Raw genomic sequence first — 11,893 nt, forward strand, 5'->3', positions numbered from 1 at the left:
TAACTTTTTGTACCATAAACTGTACTAAAATTCAAAATTCTTCACTCTCCAAGGGGGCCAAAGAATTTACACAGTTTTTCTAGATTGTTGGGGCCCTGCTGTCCTAACCCCTGCAATGTAGAAATGGTTGACCATCACCAAAGTCATATTAGGAAGACCTGTTCAATTTCTCATTAATGCAATTATCTAATCAACCAATCACATGGCAGTTGCTTCAATGCATTTAGGGGTGTGGTCCTGGTCAAGACAATCTCCTGAACTCCAAACTGAATGTCAGAATGGGAAAGAAAGGTGATTTAAGCAATTTTGAGCGTGGCATGGTTGTTGGTGCCAGATGGGCCGGTCTGCGTATTTCACAATCTGCTCAGTTACTGGGATTTTCACGCACAACCATTTCTAGGGTTTACAAAGAATGGTGTGCAAAGGGAAAAACATCCAGTATGCGGCAGTCCTGTGGGCGAAAATGCCTTGTTGATGCTAGAGGTCAGAGGAGAATGGGCCGACTGATTCAAGCTGATAGAAGAGCAACTTTGACTGAAATAACCACTCGTTACAACCGAGGTATGCAGCAAAGCATTTGTGAAGCCACAACACGCACAACCTTGAGGCGGATGGGCTACAACAGCGGAAGATCCCACCGGGTACCACTCATCTCCACTACAAATAGGAAAAAGAGGCTACAATTTGCACGAGCTCACCAAAATTGGACAGTTGAAGACTGGAAAAATGTTGCCTGGTCTGATGAGTCTCGATTTCTGTTGAGACATTCAAATGGTAGAGTCAGAATTTGGCGTAAACAGAATGAGAACATGGATCCATCATGCCTTGTTACCACTGTGCAGGCTGGTGGTGGTGGTGTAATGGTGTGGGGGATGTTTTCTTGGCACACTTTAGGCCCCTTAGTGCCAATTGGGCATCGTTTAAATGCCACGGCCTACCTGAGCATTGTTTCTGACCATGTCCATCCCTTTATGACCACCATGTACCCATCCTCTGACGGCTACTTCCAGCAGGATAATGCTCGAATCATTTCAAATTGGTTTCTTGAACATGACAATGAGTTCACTGTACTAAAATGGCCCCCACAGTCACCAGATCTCAACCCAATAGAGCATCTTTGGGATGTGGTGGAACGGGAGCTTCGTGCCCTGGATGTGCATCCCACAAATCTCCATTAACTGCAAGATGCTATCCTATCAATATGGGCCAACATTTCTAAAGAATGCTTTCAGCACCTTGTTGAATCAATGCCACGTAGAATTAAGGCAGTTCTGAAGGCGAAAGGGGGTCAAACACCGTATTAGTATGGTGTTCCTAATAATCCTTTAGGTGAGTGTATTTCCTGTCTGATTTCCAAGATTTTTGGATTACCACTGGATTTGTTTCATTCATATAGATGCAAGTCTAAAATGGTTTTAGCTGCAGGGTAGAAGCTCATCAATCTTCAAAATATTGCTTGAGTACCTTTATGTAGGAAAGTAGAGGATGGATGGATAGGATAGGAAATATGTGGTCTTGAATAGGCTCTAAACTTAAGATTAATCACATTATCTTGGGTGATATAATTGATTACAGTATTTTACCTTGGAAATTTCGTACTTCTGATAGGATTGAGAAACCTTGCAATTACATTTGGTGATTTTTCTTTTTCTAAATTTTTTTTATAGGTGTTGTCTGTCAGCATATAAAATCTCCAACATCAGGGGAACAGGAGAAGAAAAGACTGCTGAAAAGACAACAATCTTCTCTCCATTCTGCCATAATTTGTAAAAAGTATGTATGGCCTCATTTTAAAAGAACTCCCATGTTTTAGTATTGCTTTCATGTGTGTCTGCAGTATGAGTAGCATAGCATGCTTTTTGGTATATTTATTTATTTATTTCCTCCCAACAGATCCTCTTTTCAGATGAATTCACCTCAGGAGATCTTGCACTGTCTGTCCAAAAAAATATCACCACTCAATTTCACTTTGGTTGAGATAAAAAAAGATGGAGTTTTAAAGGCTGCCCAACAGATTTTGAGACAGAATGACTTTGACCCACACCACACCATGACTGTGACTTTTCCTGGAGATAAACTGCACAGCGAGGATGTAGGTTCTGGGAACTTACGCCGGTTTTTAAGGCTTCTGGTGCAGGACTTGCAAAACTTGTCAGTCTTTCAGGGTCCTGAAAACAAGAAAAACTTAGCTTTGGATTCTCAAGGTAAAATATTGCTATACTTTTTTTTGGGGGGGCGGGGGGCAAAAGTAACTTAATGTCTTTATTAAGGGAGAGAACAATATCAATTTCATGAGTAATCATAATACTGGTTTTTGCTGATTCAGTAATGATTCATGAAATTCTGAAATCCATCTTGTTAATTTATGCTTTTTCTTCATGACTTTGAAAATATTTTTACAGAATTTTACTTAATACGGGGCAGGTTCAGGCTCATGGATCTCCAACAGACTTTACCACCTGACTTTACAAATGAGCTTTTCCAAAGTCTCGAAATGGCTTGTACATTGAGTGACCATGGCAAATATTCAATACTCACTTTTCCGACATTCCTACAGTAAAATCTCGTTATAACGGGCTTCAAGGGACCTGGCAAAACAGTCTGTTATGTTCAGAGTTGCTGTATGCCCAGAACACAACTACAGGACACATTTACTCATGCCACACCCCAGCAGACACATTTGTGGTATAGACTATTATATTGTACATATAGTAATCCAACTTTACCTGACCAGATGTGTGACTATTAATAATCCTGACTACGTATCTGTGCTGGATATCACCAGCTTGTAGGCGGAGCCTGCATGTCCATTATAGCTGAACAAAACTACAGCTTAAAGCGGCCCTGAGGACCAAATTGTTTGTCTGTTATAAGCAAAATTCCATTAAGTCCACTATAACGGGATTTTATTTTATTTTTACAAAAAACCAAGTCAGGATTTTTTTTCAGATGCACATTGACCATTTTTGTGTTTCTAGCTTAATAGCTATGACAAGAGGTGATCTCTGCTGTAACAAGATACTGGTTTAGCATTTTGAGTTGACAGCAATTCAACTCAATAGGAATACTTTTCTAGTGTGCATAAAATTGTACAACAAGCATGTTTACATTCAAGCTCAGTCTTGTTAGTTATGACCAGTATTCATCTGAAAAGCTGATTTGATGAACTCAGGTCTAGTCAGTGCTCACCCCCACTTTGGGTGAATGCTTATGTCTAATTTATTTGATTGTCACATTTCTGACTAGCTAAGATTTGGAGGACTGTTTCAATAGGTTGTGTTCAACTTTGCTTTGCTTATTCTCTCTGCAGCTCTACGAGATGACCTGTACTTTGATGCAGGATGTACTCTGGCTCTAAGTCTTGTCCATGGGGGACCACCACCAAGGTTCTTCTCTAGAGCTTTGTACAAATGCCTTTTCAACTTTCCCAGCGATAGCCCCCTGACAGTGAGAGACATGGTGGACAACGTTTTAGCAGAAAAAGTGAAGAAGGTATGCAAAACAAGTCTGCAGTGCATCAGTTCTGATATTTATCTGTTTGAAATCGGCATACTTGTGATTTATTTAAATTTATTTAAAAATGTCCACATTTCTCCCCAGATAAGAGATGCCCGATCTTTAAAGGAATTAAAAGAGGCAGTCAGTTCCTCAACAGAATATCTGAAAGTAGCTGGATGTTTGAGACAAATGAATTGCCTTTCTGACAAACAGCAGCTAGTGGATGATATTGTGACCTTTCATTTTATAACAAGAATGCAATTGCCACTTCAAAGGTTAGTACAAAAGATATTTTCTAAATGTGTGTTTAATTGTAATGGAGAAATATCAGTTTTATTCATTCAGATCATCTGAGAATTTTTTCATGTTTTTTTGGAGTAAAACTACTGAAGGTGGTGAATCTGTAAAAATACAATGAGAAGATTTTAAATTTAATCCTGTTACCATTCATCTGCGATCACTGTATTCATCAAGATGAAGGTTTTCTTGGGAAGCTGATGTTCTTTTGAATTTGAACTTTGAGGTGCTCAAGGTAGGAAACGATTAGGCTTGGGCGGTGTCTGTTTTTCGTCACATATTGTCACACCTTCTACACATTTCACACTGGTATACAGTATTGGACTGTATTTTGAAAAAATGTAAATCATGTAGGCTACTGTAAACTCTAGAGTCAAAGAGAGCCTAGATGGGCCCATCATTGTGGAAGTTGAGCACTAGGGGAACGAGGAGACAACTAATTGAAAAGATTGTTTGACACCTCTGTCATTGGCCGATTTGCAGCCACATCCACACTAGGTTTCACGTATGCCACACATACTCCAACAGTTTACAGTGTGTACATGGCATATTTCGTTTTTGTGGTATGAACCTTTACTTATGCATTCTTGGACTTTTTAATTTTATTTTTTATTTCATGCAGTACAAAACATTGTCTCAATATAGCATCTCCGTATCTGTTTAATAGAAAGAGAAGTGTCTATATTTTTGACAGTATTAAAAGTAATGCCTTTGAATTTCTAAATATCAAAGCCATGATACTGTCATACTGCCCAAGCCTAGAAGCTGCTTGATTCACATAATGCTAACGATTTTATTTTGTGTTTTAGATTTCGTGAGGGTCTGAATACTTTGGGTCTCTTTGAACAAATCCAAATGTTCCCTGGACCGTTCTGTGATCTGTTTTGCTCCTCACCTGAAAAGATGTCAGCTGGTACAATGGATAGCCTTTTCTCTGTCCAGTTCTCTGTTAATGAGGAGAAGAAAAAGAAAGAAAGAACAGTAGTGGGTTTCTGGAGGCAGTACTTGCATGAATGTGAAGGTACGATATATGAAACGTTTTAGATGTTCTAATTTCAAGGCCCTATTATACTAATTTTCACTGTTCATAATTTTATTTTGTGGTGTACTGGAATAGATTTATATGCTTCAGCATTACAAATCATTCTTTTTCATACTGTACATCTCTATTCACTCTGTTTATAAACAGTGAAATATACAGATTTGAGCTTTTAGCCTCACCTCCAGTGAACCCAGTGTTAGAAAAGATTAGAAAAGTGTGTTTTCTGTAGTTCTGATGAGTTACTCCTTTTGGTGTATGTACTTTTGGGCCTTAAAACTCTGCAGACCATTTACATGCATATAAAGCTATTTGACACACTACAGGGGACAGGGGAAAACTGAAAAGCATAATGGAGCCCCTTTAAATTCCTTCAATGACTCCTTCCCGTATGAAACAAGTATGTTTGATGTCAAGGTCTTGTTTTTTAATAGCCCATGTTGACTTATTGTCTTTCAGAGGGCAGGTGTGCAACAACATTAGAGGATATCCTCATTTTTTCTACTTCAGCAGATGCGGTCCCTGCAGTAGGATTTAATCCTGCCCCCAGTCTTTCATTTCTACACCCACAGATCTCTGTAGGTGTGTTTCCTGAACGCCACCCTAGCTGCAACCACATTGTGCTTCCTGTGCTCACCTCGTATGAGATCTTTAAGAAACACATGGAGTATGCAGTATGTCAGCTTACGATGATGCAGACTCTATAATATTTTTGTTACTAAACAATGTGAAGGGTCATCCTATGTTAGAATTCACAATTTTTTTTAATTCATCTGCAATCTTAAGGATATGGAATACAGTCATTTTCATACTGACCATGCAGCGAGCCCTTTGTTTTTTTCAGCATTAATTTCTATAAACACCGAACTCACTGAGCTTTAATATAAAAAAAAAAATCACCTGATTTTTATTCTTGTGGGTGTATGGTATATTTATACATGTGTTCATTTACATTGTAGTGTTACATATATATAACCACATGTTGAGTAGAATTTCTATTAATTACCAGTTAGATATATATTTGTAGATTATTGAAATGGTATCAAGAAATGTACAGTCTAGTCTTTCCCGATTATTTTTACAATGTTAGTCATTGTTTTTTTCTGTTTTATTGGGCAAATAATTTTCCAGAAGGTTGCAAATGTATATTTCTGAAATGCAATATAAATGACTTATAAAGATAATCTGTGTTACTGCTAGTTTGTTTTGTTTTTATCTTAATATCACACTATAGTTTGTTGAGAATAGGTGTAATGGACAAAGTTTCATTCAATTAGTCAGTCTGCTGATGGCACTTTACAGATGACTTGCATCCAAACTGAGGATATCTACTAGGCCTGTTTTATTTATGCTATATGAGGTATGGTTTTTCACATATATTATGCATGCAATAATGCTGTTAGTTTCTGTGTGGATTTTTTTTAAATTTTGCTTTGTTTTATTGATAATGCTGCACATCCCTCAGTGTTTTGTGTTTTTATACTAATTAAATATGAGGGTTTTGAGAGGACTGATTTTAATTTTAGTGATCTAGCTTCCCATTGCTCTGTTGTAAGACGTTCATGTGAAGTAGCAGCTCTGTTCTTAGTGTCTGAAGAAACTACCATCTAGTATAGGTCTAGTGGAAGTGTAATTCTTTAGGGATTGCAGTATTTGCCCCTTCCTGCTACTTTATTAATTGCTTTAATCTTGCTATTAACATCCGAATATAAATTCATCTAGTGTAAATCTGTTTGTAATTTAAAGTTAACTCTCCAACCTCTAGACCATTTTACTCCTTTTCAGGAGAATGTTCTGCATGCCTGGTTTAGAAGCTACAGTGAGTTTTCCTCTATTCTGATTTTAGAGTGGGGTGGGAATGGCATAAGAGTGCTAGCTGCTGAAACTGTAAGAACACAGTATAACAGTTATTTTTAAATAATTATTAAAAACAAAACGTTAAAAGCAAGTGCATTGTTGGTGCTTTTTTTCCTGCTGTATTACTGCACTATGGAATTTACATCTAATGTAATATTAGTAGTAGTAAAATTTTTGGTAGACTCCTTTGTAACCATTGCTTACTCATCCTTTTTGCACGTGTAGTATTTAAACTTTAAAGTATTCTCATTTTATATTTTTATCTGATTTGCTGGATTGTAATGGGTTAACTTTTGATATGAAAATTGTGTGTTTGGAAATGGATAATGGATAAATATCATGTAAGCTTAGTTTTGAGATAAAAATTAACTAGAATCTTTCCTGAATTTTAAAATTGAAGTGAATCTTCCTTCTTTGTAAGAGGCCTGATGAAATTATTTTGTGAATAGTTTAGTCCAGTATTTCCCAACCCAGTCCTTTGAGACCCCCAATCATTTCACGTTTTTGCTGTTTCCCAGTTCCCAACACACTCGTGCCAGGTATTTGGGAATCTTGATTGGCTGGAAAATGGCCAGGAGCAAAAATGTGGATTGTCTTGGGGTCCCAGAGAACGGTGCTGGGTAACACTGACCTAGTTTGTACACATCTACCGATCCAAGGATCTTCATAGCATTTCACCTGGTGCGGGCCACAGTGGCTATGATCTCATGTTCTTTGTTACTGGTGAGCGAGATCTGAAAGTACTTAAACACAGTCACTACAGCTAGACCCCTGCTCCCCCACCACTACCTGAAAGGAACATTATACTCTTTTTCCTAGAGTTCCACAGTTTTGGGTTTGGAGGTGCTGGTTTTCATCCTGTAACTTGGCATCAAACTGCTCGAGAGTCGGTGTTGTCAAAGGCCCACACCTACTCCAACCTTAACTTTGTGGTCTCAACTCAACTTTGCCAGTCCCCACTACAGCACGTTAACATTGGCTTGTAGAAGAAAGCTGAGAAGGGTGATTTTCCCTGTAATTAATTTCCACCCCATGTTCCCTCTTTTTCCTAAAATAAGAAGTGCCTACTTTCATTACCCCCAACATCTTCATCTACCCTTGTAAGCATTGAAGTTTCTGACCAAAAAACAGGGTTCCCATGTGTCCCGGAAGACGTGGAAAAAAGTCAACCCATTTTCCAGTCTTGGAAGACACATGCAAGCAGAAAAAGTAAAGTGTCCTGGAAAATCTTGTACTGTCCTAGAAAAATAATCCAGCAAACGAATAATATTGCCATATGAAGTTTTGAATATGTGAATTGCTTTCGGCCAGAATGAGGCTGCAACCGCGAAGTGAGCATCACAGTAACAATCAGAGCCCCTATGGAGTTCTCTGGATGTTACCATAATTCAAGAGGCTGAAACTCAAAGTAATGTAAGTTATCTTTCAAATTCAAATAACCACTGCTGGCTAGTATCAGGTAGTTTTTATTGGTTTTACAGATAGATGTTTAAAATGAAACATGGATTATGGTTAACCTTTTTCATGTATATATTTAAAAAAAAGAACAGTGGTCTCCAGCTCCGGTCCTGGAGAGTTACCATCCAGTAGGTTTTCTATCTTACCTGGCTTCTGATGAGCCACACCTGTTCTCAGGTAAATACCAGGATACCAAATACCATGTTTCATTTTAAACATCTATCTGTAAAACCAATAAAAACTACCTGATACTAGCCAGCAGTGGTTATTTGAATTTGAAAGATAACTTACATTACTTTGAGTTTCAGCCTCTTGAATTATGGTTACATCCATAATGTAACAAGAGAAAGCAAGTGTTACCCAGAACATTGCTTTGACTTGGATGTATTAAAGTTAAATGCTCTACATTTCTGTTTGCTTTATTCTTAATATCTGAGATGATTTCCTAGAGAAGTTATTTCAGCCATAGAATGCACAGCTTTTAAATAAGACTTCCACAGTGAGAAATATTGGTGTATGGCACAACCCCAGTCTGTCATACTGGCTAGCCTAAATCATCAATTAAAATGTACTGGAAAATGATCCGTAGAAAAGAGTGGGATCCCTCAGTCATTGTGATGTCACAGATCAATGAAGTTGAATCGCCACCTTAATCAATTCACCACAATGCATTTTCACACCCCTAGAAAATACATTTATTGTGGGGTTAGTATTCCAAAAAATGAATTCAGAATATCCTTTGCTATACGTAAGGTTGTTCAGAGGATGCTGATGTTTTGGAATTACTGTTGTACCCTTAGTCAAAAGTATCATGGTATACCATGACATAGAATCTAAAATGGTTATATAGTTTATGCTGTTATATATCGTGGTTTAAATGATGATGTGACAACACGTTAATGATTGGTGCTAGTGATGTTAGTAGTGTATTGTGAACTCTACAACAAAAAGAACATGTTTAGTCATATGGACACATTTTAAATTCAATAAAATATGCTTTTTAGAGCATTTGGAGATGCTCATAATAACCAGAACAGGCAACACATCAAACCTTATACACCTTCCATCACATTACGCCACAATGCAAAATGTAAGTTGTCCTTAGGCAAGTAACCAAGTAACAGGCTTCTCAGTTTCAATTAATTAGTCGATACAGATAAATCTGGCCCGCCAACAGAGTAAAGGTTTTAAAAGTTGTGGGTCATATAGAAACAAGGAGCTTGTAGGAATGATACTTTGAGTCACCTGTGCTAAGAGAATGCATAGAGTAACAGTTATACAAGCCACGTCAGTGGTTGTTGTGCAAGTAAAAAAAAAAATACACAATATATTTCATGTGAATGAAATACACAAAAAAAAAATCTAAATTTTATAATGAGAATCTTCCAGTTTCAATACAGAAGTGCAGAGGATGGTCAAAATTCTCAGATGTTTTTGCCCCACCCCAAATATCAAGGATTCATCAGTTGCATCCTCACCAACCGATACCAATCCCATGATGCATTACACTCCAGGTTCATTCTTGGGAATCAAGTTAGCAAGACAACTTCTGCCAAGATGACGGGTACAATCTTCGCATTCCTGGTATTGAGAAACACCATGCGATAGAGCTTTAAGCCTCACCTCTGATGAGCCCAGTATGCTCTGATTGGTCAGCTTGCCTGAATTATGTTTGCCCTACACACTCCATTCCTGTCTTACAGTCTGTAGACAGATCCTTGCAGGTAGGTAGCCAATAAGGACTGTTATGCGATGAAGTAAGGGCTGGAATTTCAGGCAGATTGGAGAACAGTGGTTTCTGTGATGTTACTCCCTTTGGCATGTACCATAGACCTTTAGACTTTGCAGACCATTTACATGCACATAAAATATGTAAGAAATATCAAATGAATTGATTGAAACAAGTGCATTTCATGGTTGGAAAAATATTAACAATATTTCCCAAATAAAACAAAAATTATGAAAGCCAGGGTATTTAAGGTTAGATATCTGTTAATCACTATCCATTACAAGTAAACTGAAAATAACTGATTAAACTGTGAATTTAACTCAGGTATTGCACAGTTTGGGTTAAGTCCCCTGAAGTAATAAATATAACAATTTTAATGAATTTTGTATTTGTGAATGTTTGCAAAGTTTTATGAATGACTCAATTTCAGTTTATTTCTTACAGCCATGATTTGAACTTGGTACAGGAAATACAGATCTATGTTTTTCTCATAATGTATTCCAGCAAGTGTGTAGCAGCAATCATATACTTATGACATAACACTTGTCTTTCAACACATTCACAGGGATGTCCTGACACCATTATTCTCAGTTAGGTTAACGGAATTGAAAATTTAATATTAAGCAGTGTATAACTATGTGCAATATTATATTTTAAACCCATGGCATGGTTATTAGGCAGACAGACATTTTGCATAATTCAGTCATGCTTAGGTTCTTGGAAAGAGAGAGAAAAAAAATAAAAGAACACATTGGAAATGCATGTGAAATAGGATTATGCAATCAAGGAACAAAGATAGAGCCTCTGTATTACAGGATTTTAAGTCTTCTATTATCTGTGCTTCACAAATGCTCCTTTTTTAAAGAGCTGTTCATGGCTAATGGATTATATGATTTCCTATTGAGCATATTGAATAGGAAATTGAGAACAAATCGAAATTCAGCTAATTATGTTGGTCAAGGTTTGTCCCAGATATAATTATACACAGATTCTGCAGTTGCTCCCCTTCTAAAAAGCAACCTATATAGCAAGCCACAGACTAAACACACAAACACTAGTTACCGTGGTATACAGATTTGATGAGAATGTAATAGTATTCATAGTTCATTCAAAACAAAATGAATCATGTCATCCACCTTCCTCCAAAAAGCAGAAAGCAAATAGCACAAAATTTATGATCATGTATTTTAAAAATATATCAAAATATAAAAATATTCATTATGTATATGTGTAAAATAGACTTTCCCCGAATAAGAAATTCCAATATTGTTTAAACAGTAGAACTGTCATTTCTAATAATGAAACAAAGAAAATCCATTCAGATCAATTCAAATTATTATGCTGCATTATCATATGAATGATTTCATTGTAATGCAAAAACATCTTGTTAGGCTCAGACACCTTACAGTTTCCTTGAACTCTCCAAAGACTGTGACAATAATGCAGATGCTCCAGACAGGTTTTCTACTCATTTTTATTTTGTCATAATTGAAAGTGTAGTGTGAAAGCTCAAAAATACCCAAAACTACACTTTGCCAGGCAAATGCATACTGATAAATAGCAGGCTATATGAAAACCATATATTTTATTTTAACTCCATTAAGCTTTTTATATATATATATATATATATATATACACACACACACACATATATATATATATATAGAGAGAGAGATTGAGAGTGCAAAATCAGTAAAAGACATAAGACATTAAGAATTTTGGTAAAGTAGTTCTTTACCACAGTTTAAATAGTATTTAGGTCATTAGGGAAACACTTTCTTTCAGGTTTATATGTCATCGATGTTGTATGAAAAACAGGCATTTATCCCACCTCTGGTAATGTTGAATGTATCACATAGGCTGAGGAGTTGCATGAAAGCAAACATAAGTGTGCATGTGAAAATTAAATCTAGACCTCACCATAAAACATTAAGGTTCCCTCCCCCCACTTGTGAATGAGATCACATGTATTAATCACTTTCAGGAGCCACCATTTCAAAATCACAGACACCTCT

General features: G+C 36.8%; 1 protein-coding gene across 6 annotated transcripts in view; it reads left to right on the plus strand.

Annotated features, from left to right (window-relative positions):
- The window catches only part of g2e3 (G2/M-phase specific E3 ubiquitin protein ligase), a 70,540-nt gene extending 63,758 nt beyond the window's left edge, over window positions 1-6,782 (plus strand). The window contains exons 9-14 of one of the 6 annotated variants that reach the window (XR_002836805.2): window positions 1,668-1,773; window positions 1,894-2,204; window positions 3,311-3,492; window positions 3,601-3,773; window positions 3,877-4,030; window positions 4,605-4,732. Coding sequence is in view for 3 of the 6 variants with exons in the window: in XM_023800697.2 (XP_023656465.1) it covers window positions 1,668-1,773; window positions 1,894-2,204; window positions 3,311-3,492; window positions 3,601-3,773; window positions 4,605-4,816; window positions 5,294-5,541 (1,232 nt within the window). In the remaining 3 variants the exon portion in view is untranslated. Of the gene's footprint in view, window positions 1-1,667; window positions 1,774-1,893; window positions 2,205-3,310; window positions 3,493-3,600; window positions 4,817-5,293 lie in introns of those variants that run through there. The other 5 variants (XR_002836806.2, XM_023800697.2, XR_002836804.2 and 2 more) reach the window with 5 other exon arrangements.
- Window positions 6,783-11,893: the final 5,111 nt, after the last annotated feature.

Source organism: Paramormyrops kingsleyae, chromosome 14 (assembly GCF_048594095.1).
Source record: "Paramormyrops kingsleyae isolate MSU_618 chromosome 14, PKINGS_0.4, whole genome shotgun sequence".
NCBI classification, from domain to species: domain Eukaryota; kingdom Metazoa; phylum Chordata; class Actinopteri; order Osteoglossiformes; family Mormyridae; genus Paramormyrops; species Paramormyrops kingsleyae.